The 20,109-nt window shown below is 34.4% G+C and overlaps 4 protein-coding genes and 1 pseudogene across 4 annotated transcripts; 2 read left to right on the top strand and 3 right to left on the bottom strand.

Annotated features, from left to right (window-relative positions):
* Positions 1-1,735: 1,735 nt before the first annotated feature.
* On the bottom strand, positions 1,736-5,184 carry LOC25483597 (IQ domain-containing protein IQM6). The gene is made up of 8 exons (XM_039830652.1): positions 4,842-5,184; positions 4,600-4,714; positions 4,446-4,511; positions 4,038-4,126; positions 3,859-3,946; positions 3,251-3,481; positions 3,012-3,140; positions 1,736-2,732 (listed from the first exon to the last, which is right to left on the bottom strand). Exons 1-8 carry the CDS (start codon positions 5,144-5,146, stop codon positions 2,016-2,018), a joined length of 1,740 nt encoding a protein of 579 aa, XP_039686586.1. The 5' UTR covers positions 5,147-5,184; the 3' UTR covers positions 1,736-2,015.
* Positions 5,185-6,355: 1,171 nt separating this feature from the next.
* Positions 6,356-7,802, top strand: LOC25483596 (probable fructokinase-7; annotated as a pseudogene).
* Positions 7,803-9,186: 1,384 nt separating this feature from the next.
* Positions 9,187-10,681, top strand: LOC25483595 (F-box/kelch-repeat protein At3g23880). The gene has a single exon (XM_013612291.3). It carries the CDS (start codon positions 9,365-9,367, stop codon positions 10,493-10,495), a length of 1,131 nt encoding a protein of 376 aa, XP_013467745.1. The 5' UTR covers positions 9,187-9,364; the 3' UTR covers positions 10,496-10,681.
* A 2,469-nt stretch (positions 10,682-13,150) lies between these two features.
* LOC112418581 (uncharacterized) lies at positions 13,151-13,909 on the bottom strand. The gene has a single exon (XM_024774985.1). It carries the CDS (start codon positions 13,907-13,909, stop codon positions 13,151-13,153), a length of 759 nt encoding a protein of 252 aa, XP_024630753.1.
* Positions 13,910-14,941: 1,032 nt separating this feature from the next.
* LOC25483594 (uncharacterized) lies at positions 14,942-19,767 on the bottom strand. The gene is made up of 3 exons (XM_013612290.3): positions 19,601-19,767; positions 18,270-19,199; positions 14,942-15,818 (listed from the first exon to the last, which is right to left on the bottom strand). Exons 1-3 carry the CDS (start codon positions 19,604-19,606, stop codon positions 15,480-15,482), a joined length of 1,275 nt encoding a protein of 424 aa, XP_013467744.1. The 5' UTR covers positions 19,607-19,767; the 3' UTR covers positions 14,942-15,479.
* Positions 19,768-20,109: the final 342 nt, after the last annotated feature.

Raw genomic sequence — 20,109 nt, 5'->3', positions numbered from 1 at the left:
ATTTGTTAAACTCTATAATATTGGAATGAGTAATTCAATATAATAAAATAAATAAAGTGGATGAATTGAGTCTCTTGTGCTTGCTAAAATGTCACAACTAAAAATTTTGTTAGTTGCATCTCTTACCGACTCTGTCAATATAAGCACCTATCTACTTATTTTATATTTTATTGTGTTTTGGTTCTTGCTTTTTACATTGGTTTTTGTCTCTCTTTCAGCACTTGGGGGAATTGGAAAGAGATAGATAATTATTACAGCTGTGATTTGAAAAAAAATTGCAAAAATAATTTCAATATTACTTTTACAAGCAACTTGATAGTTAAGTTATCTAATAGCTATAAGCTATGAATCACTGACACAAACACCATACATGACATTGACACCAGTAATAGTTTGAGAAATTATAATAATCTTCAATCTTGAAGGTTTTTTTTTTTTTGTCAAGAAAAATGAAAAAGGAAATTCTTAGATTCGAACTCGCGATTTGGAAAAAGAAACTGGGGGCGTTTACCAACTGGCTTATATTTCATGTTGGCAATCTTTTAACTTGTTCAGCCACAGCCACAGCCACACTGTCAAATAGTCCTCCATGTATTTTACAAGATGAAATAAAAAAGATCTTCCCATAAATTTGAAGCTTAGATTCCTCATTTTCCAAAGAGTCTATTACAAACTTCATAGAATTACATTTTTTCCTTTCTTCATTTTTTTGGCTTTGAAAAATCTGTTTTGCAGGTTTTTCTTCAACGACTTATGTACAACTACTTGATTAATGTATGTTCTATTACAACACCATATCAATACTTAATATTCTATTAGCATTGGTGGTAACTTTGCATCTTTAATATTTAGTTTTGATGGTTAATTTCAGCAATGAATGAGGTAAGCTCAATTGTAGTATATTCATTCGATTGAAAATTTATTAACAATCTTGCATTTTTATAAAGAACTACAATCTATTTGCACAATGAGGTGTTGTCCCTAACAGAAAGCTGTGCACTACTCATTTATGAGTCTTTCAATATCTTCATTATCTTACATAATTGGTTTGTGAGGGTCTCGTATTCATAGTTGTCACAAAATGGTTTTACATAGTTCCCTTATTCTTTGTTTTGTGGGTTTTCCTTTGCTTAGCCGGCGAGTGGGTAGTAAGCGAGCTTGTAAGAATATTCTCATGACCATAATTGACACTATTTTGTGAAATTTCAACCATCTCTCATCTATAAGGTGAGAGGTGTGTAATGAAAAACTCAACTCACCTAATAATAGCAAAGTTTTCATGATTTGAATTACTTGAATTGAATAGAAACTAGGTTCACGATTTATCAAGACAGATTCGATTGTTCCAGACCTTATATGTATTGCATCTTTTGCAAATCTCACTTCAATCGTTGTGTTTCATTCCTCCAAACGATCAAGTCACCTTATTACTTCCGTTTTTTCGTAGATTATAGAGTTTGAAGAAGTTCAGTAAACATTTTTGGTATTGGTATTAATCTGATTTTCAAGGAATTGCCATACTCTAATATCGTTAGATCTTCTAGCAGTCGAACTGTGGTTCGTCTCGTGTGGAACCAGCCCCATCCTATAGACACAATTGATGCTGGTTGTGTCTAGCGAAATGAGCTATTTCCACAAAACACTAATTATCTTGTCTTGTCTAGTTTACCCTCATATATATCAGATAAGATAAAATATAGTACATATTTTGAGGGATGGGACAAATAGGGTCAACAATTCTCAAATAAACTTGCTTCATAACTATAACACATGTCATTAATGATTTGCATGTTGCATGCTAGTGTTTCATATCTAGATTGCAAACTCAATCAAACTCTCTCTCTGCATTTGGAACTAGAACAATATGCATGCAAAGTTCTTTTGTTCCCCTCACTCACAACCACAAGACCTACAAGAACTATATATGGGTTTAAAGAGTGACTTCAAAAAAAGAAAATCCTATTCGGTTTTATATACTCCAAATCTCCAATGACCCCCAACAGAACTAACATCCCTTAAATAGTTGGTGCTTCATCTGCCGAAGGAATTGGAGAAGAAGCAACACGTGGATTGAATCGAGACAACGGCGGTATCCGAGGCGATGGAGCTGTTGTTCTTGACCTCGGAGACAAATTTTGTTGCTCAAGGATGAAAAACTGAAGCTCTGCTGGATAGTCTCTCATGCAACCAATCCTAGGACCAGCACCTGTTGTCCATTTGGTAGATAAATGATATGCCAATTGATATGATTTCATTCCTTTATGTGAATCTATTCTCTTCATTATCATTTCTTTTGGAATAGACTTTTCTTCTTCATTGTCTTGATCTTCAACAAACAAATTTGATTTTGAAAACATAAAATCTTCTTCTTCAATAAATGATTCTTCTGCTGTCTCATAACCACCTTCTGATTCTGAATCCGAGTCTGTTTCTGGACAATAGAATTTGCTAATTGGACGATGTACTGCTAATACTTGACCGAAAATGCTGCCTCTTTCTGGTATTTCGAGTCTTGATATTTTCGATCCAAGTCGTTTTGACAATCTAGACGGTAGATCAGGGTTTGAATCAGCAGTAGAATCCTCATTTCTATCCTCTGGTAACTCTTCGGCTAATGTGCTGCTCGAACTTTCGGTTTCGATGTTTAGATGCAGCATGGCCTCTAAAGATTTTCTTCTTACATGATGTTCCGTGTTCATTTTGATTGTTTCATCATCTTCAATTGAGTTTTTCTGGATATAAGAAAATCACAATTAGAATTCCAGAACAGTTTTATTTTCTAGACTAGCTAGATATAATGCAGAACACAATTAGATAAATTTCTACAGGAATTCATGTTAAGAAGCTATGATCTATTAATCTGTATCCCATGTAAACTACCATGAGTGAATAACGAGTGTGAATTTATGTTAATATGGCAGTTTAAATTTCTCCTGTCATGTAGATAATGAATGAAATCTTAGAATATGAGACTCTTAACAGAAAATATGCATTAGATTGATATATTTCACACTATATGCAACAATGTCATGTTTTACCTTTACATTTGTAAGGTCCACATTATGCTCCCTAAGAAATTTCATGAATTCTTGGAAATTTTCTTCAGTTGGGAGATAATGTCCACTGTGAGGCCAAACCGCCTTTGGAATCAGAAAAGTCCACTGTTAGTATGTTAAACAAGGAAACAACTGAAATCAAAGTAATAAAATGTGTTGATCTATCATTCAGTTTATTTCTCTTTCATTCATACCTTAAGAACACCATCATCAGCCACTAATCTGCCAGCAGATAATGTGGCTCCACCAGCTAGGAAGCTTGAATGTTGAAATGTGCCCTTGTTCTTCTGCCCAACATACAATGTCTTGGATGTGCTAAGTACAAAAATCCACTTAGCATCTCCTTTACTTTCAACGGGACTCCCTCCGTTTTTGTAGAACAGCCTCCCATTCTCAATAACTACTTCAAAGTCCGTTCTTTCCTCCTTAAAAAGAATTTCAAAATTACTTTTACAAGTTACTTGATAGTTAAGTTATCTAATAGCTATGAGCTATGACACAAACACCAGACATGACACTGTTATTGACACGTCAACATCAATAATAGTTTAAGAAAATTATATAATTGAGTTTAACCATGTTTGTCGTGTCAAACACCAATACGTGTTGGACACTGAACACATCTTCAATCTGAAGTGTCAGTGCAACATAGGCTCTTAGTTCTATATTACTTTTATTTTTAAATTTGTTTTCCCTACTCATTGTTTAGTGTTCGGACTTTGGTCAACCATCTATCTTTAGCCTGAGTTTGATCCATATGGATGAAAGAAGAAGTGATATTGAAGAGAATTAGAAAACTTACTGGACCCAAATACTTGATGCATTGCTGCTGAAGCTTTAATCTAGAACATCTCTCGGAACAGAATTCCCTGCCTTCCCCAATATCAAGCCTACACTTGCAGATTGATCGTAAATTTCCATTAGCTTGACTAAAAGTTACCCTAAAAATAAACAGATTTTTTTGTTGTCCTTGATTCATACCAATAGAAGAAAGGTTGATTACTGTCACAATGTAGCCACTGGACATAATAAAATTGAAGGTTGTGGCCATAGCGATGTCGAGGGTCAATCTGTACAAGTTGAAAACAATTAGAGAAATCAATAGATTAAGGTGATATTTAGATAAACAACTTAATTAATCACTTATAACATAAATGTTTACTATATATGTGCTTATGCATAAAACATTTCTATAATAGAAGATAAAATAAAATAATTTTCATATAAGCTATAAGTTGTTTTCAAAAGCTATCTTAGAGAGCTTATGGAAGTAAGCTGAAAACAACTTATGCACATGCTATAAGCTCTTTTCATAAGTTCAAATAAATCAATCCATACAGGCCCTAATTTGAAGTGTGTTGAATCATTTTAGCTTTGAGAGTGACTTACTGCCTCTAGCCAGTGCTGCAAAGCAAGTTTACGAGCCTTCCTATCCTTAGATAAACCTTTTCCCACCTATTATTATTCAAGGGATAAAAAAGGTGAGACAAAAAAGATTTACTAGTTTTTTAATTGATAATACAAATCATATGAGAAAAATTACCTTGGCAGCTCTCCTTCTTGCCCTTGACCAACGTGAAACGGCAGTCTCAGGTTTTTCAATGTCAAAAAATGATATAGAACTGCGCTTTAGTTCAGCAAAATCCAAAGCCCTCCACCTGTTGTTACATATGAATGTAATTATTCTGGTCACATAAACATGATTTTGAACACCTATATGTTATAGTTTGATGGAGATTTTAAAGGCTCAAGACTTATAAATATGAAATATTGAAACTAACTAACCATCTTTGTTCTGCAAGAACTGCACAATCTGCAAGTTGTCTTCTTGTTCGAAAACTTTTGTAAACTTTCTGCAATCTAAGTGCAGCTAGGTCTCTATGGTGCAGAGGCTCTCGCAATGCTGGGGAATACAAGCCCTTCTCAGACAAGTTACTAAATGATCCTGACAAATCATCGTAATTTTCTCTACTCTTTCTGCTTACTGGTTTACCAAATAAGTCATTTTCTACATCTTCTGTGGGAGATTTAAAAGCAAGCATCGTCTCCAACTCCCGGCCATTAATGCTAACCGATCCTTCAAGCATCATCTTCCCTGTTTGCAAAGTTAATTAAGTAAAGGATACGGAAGGAGTTTTATACAAGAGGTTCAGAATTTAAAATCTGAAAACTAGCATAATCATCAACTTACGAACATTTGTTTATTAAAAATAAAAGTATGACATGTTTTGAGTTAGTCACCCAATGTTGATAGAATAGATCTTAATAGAATGATTAAGGGACAATATTATCTCATTGTTGCAATAAATAAATTAATAACAACCCACATATTGTTGAAAGAGAAGAATGATTAAGGGACAATATTGTCTCATTGTTGCAATATATCATTAATTAAAAAAATAATAAGGTCTGATTGTCATCAAATTAACCCAGAAAACAAGTTACCAACAATGCACATTCTTGAGTAAAAAATAACAATGAAAATTAGAAGATATTATTATAATAGGAACAGAGAAACATTACTTTCGGATTACCGGAGTTCCTTTCTTCTAGAAATTGGAGAGTTCAAGGAAAAAAAACAAAAAAACAATCCAATTTTTTTGAGTTTTTAAAAACAATAATACACAATGGCAATAATAACTAAGAAAAACAACAATGACGATGTTAATAATAATAATGTGATGGTAATCATTAGTTTTTATGAAGGAATTAGCATTCATAATCATAATTATACATACCTTGTTAATTAAAAAGAGACATGCAAGGGAGAAGAAAGGCAGAAGGAGATGGATGTAATGCCAGGCAGAGAGAGAGAGAGAACAACAACAAAGAAAGAAAGAAAGAAATGGGGTGGAGAGAGAAAGAAACCAGAGAGAAATGTAAGAGAGACCGAAGAATATGGGAGGAGAAAAGAGGAAGATGATCAAACAAAAGAGCTAATTGGCTTCTGTTTTTTTGGGAGCCTCACAGTCACAGGGTGGCTTTCTGTTTTTTTTTTTGTTTGACAAATGTTATTATTATTATTATTTTTTTTGCAAAATTATTATTATCATTATGTCACAATTGCATCAACAATAACAACAACAAACAACAACAACAATAATAATATTAATAACTAGACGTCTACCCGTGCGACAAGCACGGACAATAATCGATGTACTTAAATATATTGTTTTGAATATATTGGTCGTGCTTTCAATTTAGACCTTAAAAAATTAGGTGCTTGAGTATTTTAAGGTGTTAGTGAAAAATTATAGACAGTGTACAACTGGAAAGAAAGAACCGATGATAGGGAAAAGATGCAAAACCGTCAAGATTGGAAGAAATATGCACACACACAGTGTACAACTGAAAAGAAGAAAAGAAAAAAAAAAAGCAAAACAAAACCATGGGAAAGGCAGTCACTTCCCTCGAAAACAGTCGAAATCTCTGGCGATTCCGATGACCACTCCCTACATACTCCTCCACAGTCGGCTCCGTCGACTTCCGATTGCCCCATTTACCAACAGCTTATCAAACTAGGGGATTCGATAAATGGCTTGAATGACCTCGAAAAGGCTGAAATCTGTTTCCAGAAGTTTCTGTTTTCCAATCTCAATTCTTGTGGCAGTGGTATACTTCCTCCTAGCCATAACCGTAATGATTTCATGCTCCCAACTACATCGAGAACTACTCTCGATGGTCCCTTCATATTGCAGGTTTCAATTTCGATCCCGTTCCATTCAGTTTAAAAGATTTTCCTACTGATATCATGTATTTACTTGTAGATTGTACCTAGTTGCAGTAGTATTCTGAATTTTAGGGATGTGAATCTATGTTGGCTGAGAAAATGATAGCTTAACTCATTACCATCTGCGTTTTAGGTTGGACCAGATGAATCTGGGTATACGTTGGTTGATGTTTTAAAGGAAAATAATGTTGATACATCTGGCATGCTGGTTGATTCTAATGCCAGCACCATATTGTATTATGTTTTACTTAGAGCTGATGGGGAGCGCGAGTGCTCGCTTTTCAGAAATCCTAGTGCTAATATGCTTCTGTATTCAGAGGTTGATCGTAAACTCATCAAGAAGGTGCCTTTAATTTCCATCTCTGTTTATAAAATGTGGCCATAAAGACCGATGGTTTAAGTCTGTATAATTTTAATTTAATACTGATTGCAGGCTAAAATATTCCATTATGGTTCCATCGGTTTGATTGATGAGCAATGCAAGGCGTCTTATCTTGCTGCCTTGAGTTTTGCTAAAACCTGTGATTGCATTCTCTCGTATGATCCGAAATTGAGATTGGAACTATGGCCATCGGCCGAGGCTGCTCGAAAGGGTATAATGAGCATATGGAATCTAGCCGATGTCATAAAGATCAGCAAAGATGAGATCACTCATTTGATTGATGCTGGTGATCCTTGTGATGATGATGATGTAAAAAAAAAAGCTTTTTCACCCTACTCTCAAGCTTCTAATTGTTACCAGTGGGTCGGAGGGTTGTAGATATTACACCAACGATTTTAAGGGCGAAGTTAGAGGTTTAAATGTTGAACCTGTTGACACAACTGGTGTTGGTGATGCATTTGTTAGTGGGATTCTCTACTACATAGCTTCTGACCCAAGTATTTTCAAGGATGAGAAACGTCTCCGGAAAGCATTATATTTCGCCCGTGTATGTGGCGCGATCATGGTGACCAAGAGAGGGGCAATTTCTGCATTACCTACAAAAGATGATGTCCTGCAATATAAGATGCAATAGGAACATCAGCCGTTATAAATGTAATATATGTTGACAAAGAGTGAGTGGTAACTTGAAATGGCTTGTTTTCGATATCCATTTAAATAATACCATAAATAGTCTCCAGATTCCAAATGAGCTTTGGGTAAATTCAAAAGTCTACGTTGAGAGTTTGATATCACCTTGATTTTAAAGATAAGAGTTATGTCCTGTCATTTGAGCATGACATTCAATCTCAACTTTTATTTTAATTTATATTTATTGTATTTCATGTTTGTTATGACTGCTGCGAACTTCATGGATAATTTTTAATTAATGAAATTTGCCACTTTTTGAATTTGTTATGTTATTTTCATTTGCATGGTAGTTTGAGTTGATGGTTCTTCATCATGCATTACAATTTTACATTGTTACAATCACACATTGATTTAGATGGTGCTGGTTGATTTATAAGAGTAGAAAATTCATTTTCAGAGTATGTGTTGTTGTGTTTTGCCGCTGTCTGAGATGGGTGTCGTGGATTTGCTTTTGTTTGGTAACCTCCAGTCAGCCGCAGGGGTGGCCCTGAGGGTGGGCTTGAGGGGCGGCAGCCCAGGGAACCATTTTTTTAGGGGCACCAAAATTATCATTTTTACTTAGTAGTTAGTAATATATATTCCTTTTTAATTTGCTTTGATTAATTCTATTTAAAAATATTTTTAGATAACTTTGATTATAAATGAATATTTTGCAACAAAAAAAATGCAAGAAGAAAAATATTTGAATAAATTAAAAGGGCACAATTTATTGTTTTGCCCAGGGCAACAAAAATCTTAAGGCCGACCCTGTTCAGCCAAGGAGAGTTTTAGCAGTTTGTTATCAGTGTGGGATTGGCGTCCTCTATTTTTTTTGCATTTATGCAGAATTTGTGTCTATTTGAGCTGTGTTCATGGAAGTATCAGAACAAAGTCGATCTTTGAGTTGGATATTGAGTTTTCGAAAGAAAAAAAGTATCAAGACGGGGTTTTAATGATTGATTGAGCCTATCATAATTATTTGGAAATTTGACGCCAAGCACATTAGCTAGACAATAATACTTATATAGAAAGAAAGCATTAAAAAATGTAAAAGCAAACCAATATTATCATGTAAACAAGAACAAAAGTACCACCCTAGAAATATTATCATGTTTCTGAAAATATAGACATTCTTTCACAAATATAAAATAAAATTAATAGACCAAATATGCAATCAAGCCTAAAAATAAAAATCTATTTTTGAAAGAGAAAAATAAAAATCTATTAAATATTAAATTTTCTTTAAAAAAAAATCTTCTAAATATTTAAAAAGGAACATAATGTTATGATTGTTTTGTTTAATTTAAAGATAAAAAAATTACCTCAAAAACTATTAGACACACCAAACACACATAATCGTATTTCACTTGACGCCGCCGTACCATCATCTCCACCAACTTCACAAAGCAACACTGAGCGACCACCTCCACCGAAACCCTAACACATAGTGATTCACTTCCAGTCGAGTTTTGGAATTCTTCATTCTCAAACGATTACGACGCACCCTCTTATTCTTCCCATTCACTGATGGTGGAAACGATCGCAAACAAGAGGCAGCGGCTTCTCCCTGCACCGGTGACTCATATTCCGTTTGATCTCGTGGTTGAAATCCTGTGCAGACTCCCTGTCAAGTTCCTCCTACAATTCCGCTGCGTCTGCAAGTCATGGAATTCTCTAATCTCGAAGGATCAGAAATTCTTCAAGAAACACCTTCTCTTATCAACCAAACGCAAACACCTCGTCACAAGCTCATTGCACTCGTCAAGAAAAGAGTTATCTGTAATGTCTTACTCAATTGACTCTATTTTCACATCTGAAACTGCCACACAACTCGATTACTCTCCCATTAATACAGATTGTATGGATCGACTCATTGCTTCTTGCGACGGTCTCATTTGTTTTGCAATTGATACTCATCTTGCCGTTACTTGGAACCCTTCCATTAGAAAATTAAAGAAATTACCCACTTTAGAACTACCTCCCAAAAAATTTGGTTTCACTAGATATGCTTTTGGCTATGATCCTTTCATTCATAATTACAAGGTTGTTTCTGTTTTTTGCTATGATTTTAAATATGATGGAATTGACACAAAATATGATTGCAAAACTCAAGTGAAAGTTCACATTTTGGGCACACATTCATGGAGAAGGATTAAGGATTTCCCCGCTTTGTTCCCTCATTATCGACCGGGAATAATCGTCAACGGCACAGTTAATTGGTTCGCTTATTCTAATGTTGTGTCTCGAGGTAATTTCTCGAGTGTCATTGTTTCACTTGATTTAGAAAAAGAGTGTTACCAAGAGATTCAACAACCTAACTATGGAATTATAGATAAGTTGACCTTGGGTATGATGAGGGATTGCCTGTGCGTATTTGCTAATTCTTACTCTTTTATTGATGTTTGGCTTATGAAGGAATATGGAAATAAAGAGTCTTGGGTTAAATTTATTCATGTTCCTTACTTTGGTGGTTTCCGTATTACCAAGATATTATATGTTTTTGAGGACGATGGCCATATGCTGCTCGCCTTTATGCAGAATGGTAAACGGGGGATGGCTGCTTACAATTCCAAAAATGATACTATAAAGAAATTCAAGATGCAAGACTGGAGTTCTGTAGAATCCACTGTCTATGTTGAAAGTTTGATATCTCCTTGATTCTAATACTTGGACTTGGATGTAGATGCTCTACTATGTCATTTGAGTATGAGTCCGAGATTCAATCCCAACTTTTATGTTAATTTTTGTTTTTGTTATTTATTTTGTTTCATTCATGCTTTGATTTCTGGGTGACTCCATGGATCATGGTTAAGTAATGGTTAATGAAATTTTCACGTTCAGAAATTGATGTGTTATTTATCTTCATTAGTTTGTTAGTTAGAGTTATTGGTTCTTACCTATGCAACCACACATTACATTATATGATTGAAAATGGGATTTAGATGTTATGCCAAGTTAGTTGTACGTTCGCTGATACATGAAGCTAAGCATACAAATTTCATAATGTATGGTTCAAATCAGCTTTTTCCTTAATTTCTTGTATTTTGTTTTCATTCTTTCTGGATTAACAGATATTTCATTCACTTTATTGTCTCTTAATCTTTAAATAATCTCCTTAGAGTTGTTTGCTTGTTTATAAGTTGTAAGAAAACAAAACTGGTGTGTGGGGTGGTATGAAACAATTTATGGCATGTTCGTAAGCTATTTTTAACTTATTTCCACAAGCTCTCCAAGATAGTTTATAAAAATAGCATATATGAGAACAGTTTGAATTTATTTTATCTTTTGTTATAGAAATAGCTTATACATAATAACTTATATGATAAGGGCTTATGCTTTAAGTGCTTAATTAAGTTATTCATCCAAATAGGCTCTTAACCTCATAAACTTGGGGTTGACTTCACAATTTAACAACAAAATTGGGTTCAAGTATGATGTAGATTACCGCTATACATAATTAAAAGCATGCCTATTTATTCCGGCATGTTCATTGTATGTCATGATGAAGCTCCCGCAGATTTTTTTTTTTTATCAAAGCACTTAAAATGATATAAAAAAGCCAGGAGATGTCTGAACCGAATACCAAAGGATTACAAAGAGGAAGGCCTAGAAAAAGGCAATCTAGTACTATCTCTAAAAAGCAAAACTTCTAAAAATAAAGGGGGATCATTCCACCATTGAGTAGTATAACTTCGCAAGCCATGTCCATTTTTAGCTAAAGCATCCGCTACTTGATTCCCCTCCCTAGGAATGTGCGTACATATAGTGTTCAAGGCTTCAAGCCCTTCGCCATATTCTTACAATTATTCCACCAGTTTCTAATTTGCCACGGAACATTATCATCTTTGTTGAAGGCACTAACTAGCTGTAAAGAGTCACTTTCGATCCAGATATTACCTCTGTTGTCAATAGCGGCCTAATGTGGCGCGATCGCGGCTGAAAACAGCCTAGCGCGTCAGAACGCGACTGAGTCACGCGTTAGGCAAAAGCGGAACGAAACCGGGTTTCGCGGCCGCATTTCTGTGAGGCGGAGCGGGTCAAAGCGGCCGCTTTCTCCAAATTTTGGTGTTTGAAGGTTGTTTCCATTTTGGTGTTTTCAAGGTTGTTTTGCGGCGAGTTGGAGGAGAGAGAGAGAGAGAGAGAGAGAGAGAGAGAGAGAGAGTGAGAGTGAGAGAGAGAGAGAAGGGGAAGAAGATGCAGTTTTTTGTTTATTATTTTGAAAAAAGACACGTTTTAGCACATGAATGGTTGAAGAGAACAGTTGTAACCCACCTTTTCTTTGTCTCTTTTATTTTATTTTTGACTCCCTATTGAAAAAACACACGTTTTAGCATGTGAGTGGTTGGACAGAGGACAACTGTAACCCACTAGCCACTACTCTACTCCCTGTTTGTCTTTTGAGAAGGCACCACTCCCTATTAAATATTAATTTAATTACTAGTGTGATTTTAAAAAAGTCACACTCATATAATAATAATTTGTTTCCTTCAAAAAAAAAAAAAATTTGTTTTACTAAATTAATAGTAATAATACTTTTTTTTAAAGGAATAGTAAATAATACATAGTATAGTATATTGTTTTTAAATTATGGCATAATATATTACTTGTCTTTATCAAAAAAATATAGTATGATATATAGTTATTAAATTAATAAGTATATACAATTAATTTGTTTCTTAAGTACATTGTTTAAGGTATTTTAGTATTTTTTTTTTAGCATTATGGTATTTAAGTATAATGTTTAAGTATAATAGTATTTAATACTAAAAACAAATAATAATCTTTAATTTTCCATTTATACTAATACTAAATACATTTTTTTTCCATATTTTAGTAGTCTTTTATTAATAATACTACCTCCGTCCTTAATTATAAAATTCTTTTGAGAAAAAAAATTGTCCCTTTTTATAAGATCCCTAGGTATTTCCAAGTGCATTAATTATTTCTTTACTAACATACCCTTATTTATTTTGCATCTTTTTCTTCAATCAACAATAAATATTATGTTGAAAACATAAATTAATTCTCTCTCTTAAGGATAAAATTGTAAAAACAATGGTAATTATATACAAATTTAATATTACAACCAACTTTCTTAATCTCTGTAATTTTGACAAAAGACTCCTATATTTAGGGACAGAGATAGTATAATTTTTAGTTTTAGTGTCCGCGTCATGTAATAGCGCCCGCATACCGTGCCACGTCAATTTTTGGGTGGCCGCACCACGTTTCCGCTTTGACAACAATGATATTACAAAAACCCAAGTCCACCGGATTCTTACAATTATTGAAATAACGCTCATTACGATCTATTCAAATCTTCCAAACTGTGTGCAGAACTGCTGCTATTAAGACTTGCTGCACCGCTTTGCTCCAATTACCAACACAGCTAGAGATTAACGGAAGCCAGTCTGAACAGTCAAGGGTCTGATGAGTCCCTGCACACAGCCACTTCCATATTTTTTGTGTTTCCAGACAGCTGAAAAATATATGATTTGAGATTTCTTCATGGTGACGACAAAACCAGCACACAGAGACAATATTACAACCGCGTTTACGAAGGTTTTCATCCGTGGGTAACCTGTTATGCGCTAACCTCCAGAAAACAAAGGACCTAGTGGGAGGGACAAAAGAGTTCCAAGCTAGCTTGCACCACCGTAAAGCTGGTCCAGAAACACGCAGAGCGCTGTAAGTTATTTGACAAGTCAGCTCTCCATCACTAGAACCCCTCCAATTCAACTTTTCAGACGTGTCTTCTGTAGGGAGAGTCACAGTGAGAATCTGCCTAGCTAGACTTTCCTTCTTTTGAATTAGATAACGAGGAATGTTCCGGTTCCCGTCCAAGATGAAATCGGCTACCTTCATGTTTAGGACAGAATGCAGATGAGAAGGGATACTCAGAGAGTCCACAATAGGTGAATCCAACTGCAGATTGCAAATCATATCTTGAAAGGAAATCTTATTGAGGAAGCTTCGTTCATAATGATTGTTCAACTGTTTCCTTTTTGTTTTTCTGTAGTTATTAATCATGTTTGTCAAATTCTGTTGAACTTTGAGTTCTATGATATACATGTTTTATGCTTATCTTTGTCTATTTATTTGTGTTTTCGAGTTTTTTGTATTGATTTTAAATTTGATTTTGATTAGTTTGGGTCTGTCTGAATACCACTACCACACATGCTGTATTTCGCAAAAGAAGCTCATAAGAGGTCGGAGTGAGATAAGGATGGTGCAGATTACAGCAGTGGATGATAGTACGAGCTGAGGAGGATTGTGTATCTCCAAACACTCTAATGCTTAAATTAATGTTTTAGCGAGAGATGAGTAAAAGATATAATGATGATGAACTCCCTATTTAAAGACAAGAGAGTTGAATTTTTAACATCATTGAATAGGTGTAAATGATCTAATGTGATTGGCGGATCCACGTTGAATGCATCTAATGATCACAATTCAGTGACTTCTAGTGCACGTTGGGAATAAAATGAACTTTGCAAACGGAATAGTGACTTTATAGGTTTACAAGGCATAAGTTACTTCGTGGGCTGTAGTGATTCCATTGTATAGTTATGATGAGATGTTGAGGCTCACTATATCACAACATCGACTTTATGGTTCATCTGTTTATGGTTAAAAACTTGACTTAATAGCAGTTTTAGTCCCCTAACTTTTTCAAAATTACGATTTTGACCCCTAAAAAAAACTACAAAACCGTCCATAACTTTCGCATATGTGGCAGTTTTGGCTCCCAAGACCAATTTTGACTCGGTCTACGCTGACGTGACACCATTTTTACCAAAAATTGATCTTGGGGGGCCAAAACTGCTACAGTTGCAAAACTTAAGGGGCGGTTTTGTAGTTTTTTTCTTAGGGGGCCAAAATCACAACTTCGTGAAAGTTAGGGAGCGAAAACTGCTATTAAGGCAAAAAACTTTCATTTAATTTTTTTAGATCTTTGGACTATTTAGAGATTTTTAGTAGCTCATTGAACTAAATTTTGTTCTAATTGAATTCGTAAAGTTTTTAGTTTGTAAAAATGCCTTTAAACTAAATTTTTTGAATTAAATTCCAAAACTTTCAAATGATTTTTAATTAGGTGTTGAATTTAGAAACTCACATACAAATTATTTAGGATGATGAAGAAAGAGTGTAGAAAATCACAAACAATTTAGAGATGAATGGGTTGGGAATATAAAGGATAATGAACATATATATATATACATGAAGACATCTTGCTATAGTACTTGACGTTGGAGAAGATGAAGATGCCTGTTGGTGACGGTTTGGATGCTTCTCCTTGTTCTATTAATGATGCTGCCATTGATGAAGAATAAACTGAGGTTGAGGATGAAGATGACTATCCTGAATTGGGATTGGATAACTTCCTAGATATCTAGAAAGTAGAAACTAATCCAAACTGAGCTAAGGCTCAAGTGGTACCAACTTCTCTCAGACCTTTTTTGATATTGTAAATAGTTACAGAGATATTTGACAACCTCACTTGGAAGTTCAAACTGAGAAGTTAGTCTTGAAAACTTTTAATGGTGTTCATGAATAAACAAACAAAAGAATGTAAGCAGAAATATGTTTGTTTGGTGGCTATACTTTAAAGCTCACCAACTTCTTCATTATTCACAGAATTCTATGCAACATTCTTGTTCAATGTAGCACTCGTTTCAGCTTTATCTGATGAAACTAAAGTTTCTGTGCGGCCCTTTGTTTCCGTGCCTGTGTCTTCACTATCTTCATTCTTGTTCAATACAGCACTCATTTCAGCTTTATCTGATGAAGCTAAAGTTTCTGTGCTGCCCTTTGTTTCCGTGCCTGTGTCTTCACTGTCCTCATTCTTGGCAACTGTTTCTGTACTAGTTTTCTCTATGAGATTGACTTCCAAAGGCCCTAGCTTAGCTTCAAGATCTCTGACAATAAGCTTAAAAGCTCTCGCATCGCGAGCTTCTGCTAACCTATTGTTTGTTGATGCCTGTAATAAGACAAATAATTTGAATATTGATTATGACATCTTCCCAAATATAAACAAATGCTGCAAATCAAGCCTATATTCAGTATTAAAAACAAATTCAATCCCTCAGAACTTTTGTTAATGAATGTATTTGCTACAAGTACTTTTCAGTCATACACTAATACATAAAGGAAATCCAACAGAAATTGAGTACTTCATTGAATCAGAGGTCGAAAGTGACCAATCTGAAGCAGAATTCTTATGAGAAACTTCACAAAAACCAAACATGATAATACATGTATCAGTAGTAAAGTTTCAAATAAGCATATATATATATGCCACGGCCTCATTAATGTCTAAATATATTTTGAAAAATTATCAAAAGATTACTATTAAATGGCATGTGCTTTTAAAAAATGTGCGTACATAATTCCAGTATATGAACTTCAGAATGCATGTCAATCCAGCAACAAATTGATGAACAGCAATGATCATTTTTGTCTTTAAAAATTAAGTAGGACAAAAACTTCAATTAGGATTAAGATCAGCAAAAATTAACATAAGAAACAAGATAACATAGGAATCCAAAGAGCCATTAAGGATCGTATGTTTGGAAGAAAATGAGCAAAGAAATTTAATAGCTAATTTAATAGCTGCCAAGTCATAAAGTCAATAGGATTAAATCACTGTCCTGATTGATCTAAAATAAACTTTAGTGTAACAATTTTCAAAATCAAAGAAATTTAATAGCTGTAAACTCAAAATCAATGGGACTAAATCATTGTCCTAAATGGCTAAAATAAATTTTAGGGTTAATGGTGCTTTACCCTCCTGTAATATAGGAGGGTATTCGAAAAAAAATTACAGGGGGGTAAATCAAAAAAATATATTTTACAGGGGGAAAACCGGAAATGACCTATATTACAGGGGGTAAAGCACCTTTAACCCTAAATTTTATGTATCAAAATCAAATTAAGCAGATACATCATGCATTATAATTGTAAAAAATGTTGTGGATTGCATGGTGTATTCAGAAGAGAACCAGTCACAGCGTTCATTTATGAAGAGATGGACTGATCAAAAGAGAAGATTTGATCAGACTTCGATGGGGTAGATAGGCGGTAATTTTACATTTTTTTTTTTTTTTTTTGGTTGCTAATTTATACACCTTGTTTGGAATCTAATTTATTTTTTCCCCTTCTTAGTTACAGTCTCATTGGTGAAAGATGGGATAAACAGCGCCATATGTCATTGCATGTTACATGCCATTACTTTAACCCCATCTTGCGTTATGCCCCTGATTCACTGTTGATAATGAAGTTCCAGAGAGCATGTATGTATCTTTGGATAGAATGGTGGTAGACCTGGAAAAAGTGCTAAGATAGATCTCTGACTTCAAGATTTCAAAGAAAAAAATGTACTATTTGCTGGTCAGCTTGCTACACTCGCACACTTAAAACTAAAACACCAACACAATGGTGGGATTCTTGTTAAGATGCAAATCCAGAATTGGAATGGTTCGTAACCTGTATAACTGATTTTAACATGTAGTTCATCCGGTTGTGAGTGGAATTGATGTATCTTTGAAAGAATAAAATTCCAAATTTATGAAAAAATTGTATTCTATTCAATAAAATCCCAGGCATCTTGTTTTAATTCATTTATAATTTGTTTAGGTCCACAATAAAAAAATGAACCCTTTAAAGTAGAAAACCATATGATATAGTATATGTGATGACTAATTCAAGGTTGGCCAAAAAAGAAGGAAGGTAGGAAATCAGCTAACTATGAAAAGATCAATTCTGAGATGAATGGGTTGAGAATGTAGAGAGAGGATAGTGAACATATAGATGAAGATACCCCTGGTGTTAGTGTTGTTGGAGACAGTTTGGATGTTACTCCTACTAGTCCTATTATTGATGATGCCATTGATGAAGAGAGAATGTGGTTTTGGATGACGATGACTATCCTGATTTGGGATTGCATAATTTCCTAGATATCTATAAAAGCTACCGTAAACTATAAACTAATCCTAACTATCATCTTACAGAGTCAATGCCTTTTGGGACTATATATCCTGCTTTGCCAGGAATTTGAACAACCCTCCACATCCCCACAAGAGGTCTTAGTCACTGAGACCTCTTTTGAAATTAAAAATAGTTTGCAAGGATATTTGACAACTCGCTTAGAAGTTCAGAATGAAAAGTGAGCCTTCAAAACATTTAATGGTGTTCATGAACTAACAAGAAAAAGAATGTAAGCAGAAAGATGTTTGATGGCTAAACTTTAAAATAACTCTATCTAGCACATGTTTGTTTTTTTGTGATAAAATTTTAAACACGTAGGGTTAAAGCTACTATTTGAAGCTTCTGCTAGAACAAATAATAACAGTGTGGTACTGTGAAAATAAATACTCTATTAACCGATCCCCATTCATTAATAACTCTATCTATATGGTTTTTATTGACTAACCTGTACAATTTGCTCTACTCTTCGATTAAGATCTCCACCGGATGCATCCTTGTGGATGCCTTTAAGCAAGTGCAATAAGTGAGAATTAAGATCATCTGAGCAATGTTTTCCAACCATACATTGCGCAATAGCCGATCGACAACCAACAGCATAGAAAGGACAGTTCACAAGCTTCATCGGACAAACAGTAATGCAGTGCCTGTCCATGTCACGCCTCATAAGGCTATCTGTACACTTCTGCTCACATGGAATTATCTTAAAAGGACAATGTGAATCGTGGTCCTTCAAATGAACCGCGCTAAACCTCGCATTGCATCCCTCATTATGGCAGGTCACAGATTTGAAGTTACAATTATCAACATGGGCGACAAGTTCGTCTTTGTTAACAAAACTCGCGCTGCAATGAAACGAGTTCTTGAAGTCAACATTCTTAAGCAAATTTTCAGCAACTTTTTCTCGTCTATCTAACAACCAAAAACCATTCATTTCCATCTCCTGAACAAAATCATCTATTTTATCTTCTCTCTTATCGCTAAGCAGCCATCCCGAAACCTGACTCAACAAATTCCTCTTCGAATCTACAAAATCGTCAACAAAACTAGAAATAATATCAAAAGGATGATCGGACACTCCACCATCCGCACCATCATCCAAGATAACAGTCTCAGCAACAAACGATTCACTTCTCAGCGTAAGAAAATCTATCATTTCCTTCCTCAAACCATCCGCAACTGAACCAGGAGTGTTGAAGCCAGTTGTGTTATCAACACAAGCAGAAGCTAGACCCGGCAGGAACATTTGAGCCAACTTGTGAACTACTTCAGTATCATGCAAATCACAATGGAACATCGGACCTCCTTCTTTCTCATTTTCAATCCTCGCAGGCGAAAGATCCACGTCAACGGTAGGCGCTTCCATGCTTGATAAAACCTACCAATAAATTTTTACAAATAAAAACATCGTTATAAACACGCTATCAGCTCAGTCCCTCATTTTATCAATAATCAATGATGGTCACTTATCAAATTGATACAATTTAGGATTCCAAATCAAATTGAAACAATCTGTTTTGTTCATTATTTATTTATTAGAAAGAATGAATTTGTCAACAGGAACACGTTTTCTGGTGATTAATTAATTTCAAAATGTATAATCCATTAAACTTGAGATGAATAAAACAATTGTAATGTACCGTTCAAAACGGAATCCGAAGATATAAAAAAATGCTACAATGTTAAAGAAAATTGAAAGTTTATAAGAAACAGAAATGATTTGAGTATAAGAAATAATTGCAGAGAAAAAGGAAGGAAGGAAGGAAGAAAGAAACTCACCGACATGGGTTGTGATGTGCAATCTAAACGATCATTGTTGATTGATTGGAAGATGAAAGTTGAATTGTGATTATTCAGAAGAAAGCGCAGCTAAATTTAGGAGTGGAGGAGGATGTTCATTCCTAACCATAACCAATATTTTCTATTTCTCTTTTACTTTTTTAGCCAAGGAGTGTAATAAGTAAAGTGTCGCACTAGTTAGGATTAAAAATCGAAATAATTGGTAAGTTTTATGTGAAAAAAAGTTAAGTTTTAAAATTTTAATGTGTTGAACGCATCAATTTTAAGATAAAATTTTTTCTTTAGATTTCTTAACAAGTGTCTTGAGGATATTTGTTAGTATTTTTCAAATCTAAAATACATGCACTAACTTTTTCCTTTTTCAATTATACTCTTCATTTGAGACGGGCATTCATGCTTGATTTTCCGCTTTTCTAATTACGTGTGTAAGTTAATAATTGTATTTTATATGAACATATATAATGAGAAGGAGGGAGGTCATTGTGAGA

The sequence above is a fragment of the Medicago truncatula genome, chromosome 1, assembly GCF_003473485.1.
Source record: "Medicago truncatula cultivar Jemalong A17 chromosome 1, MtrunA17r5.0-ANR, whole genome shotgun sequence".
Classification (NCBI taxonomy): Eukaryota; Viridiplantae; Streptophyta; class Magnoliopsida; order Fabales; family Fabaceae; genus Medicago; species Medicago truncatula.
The sequence above is the reverse complement of the archived record's forward strand: the minus strand, read 5'-3'. Positions and strand labels throughout refer to the sequence as shown.

Coding starts and splice junctions, on each gene's coding strand:
- LOC25483595 (XM_013612291.3), top strand. CDS start 9,365: ATGGTGGAAACGATCGCAAACAAGAGGCAGCGGCTTCTCCCTGCACCG.
- LOC25483594 (XM_013612290.3), bottom strand. Junction 15,819..18,269: donor GAGTAGAGCAAATTGTACAG/GTTAGTCAATAA, acceptor GTCTTATTACAG/GCATCAACAAACAATAGGTT.
- LOC112418581 (XM_024774985.1), bottom strand. CDS start 13,909: ATGTATATCATAGAACTCAAAGTTCAACAGAATTTGACAAACATGATT.
- LOC25483597 (XM_039830652.1), bottom strand. CDS start 5,146: ATGATGCTTGAAGGATCGGTTAGCATTAATGGCCGGGAGTTGGAGACG. Junction 4,127..4,445: donor TGCAGCACTGGCTAGAGGCA/GTAAGTCACTCT, acceptor CAACTTGTACAG/ATTGACCCTCGACATCGCTA. Junction 2,733..3,011: donor ATGACATTGTTGCATATAGT/GTGAAATATATC, acceptor TCTTATATCCAG/AAAAACTCAATTGAAGATGA.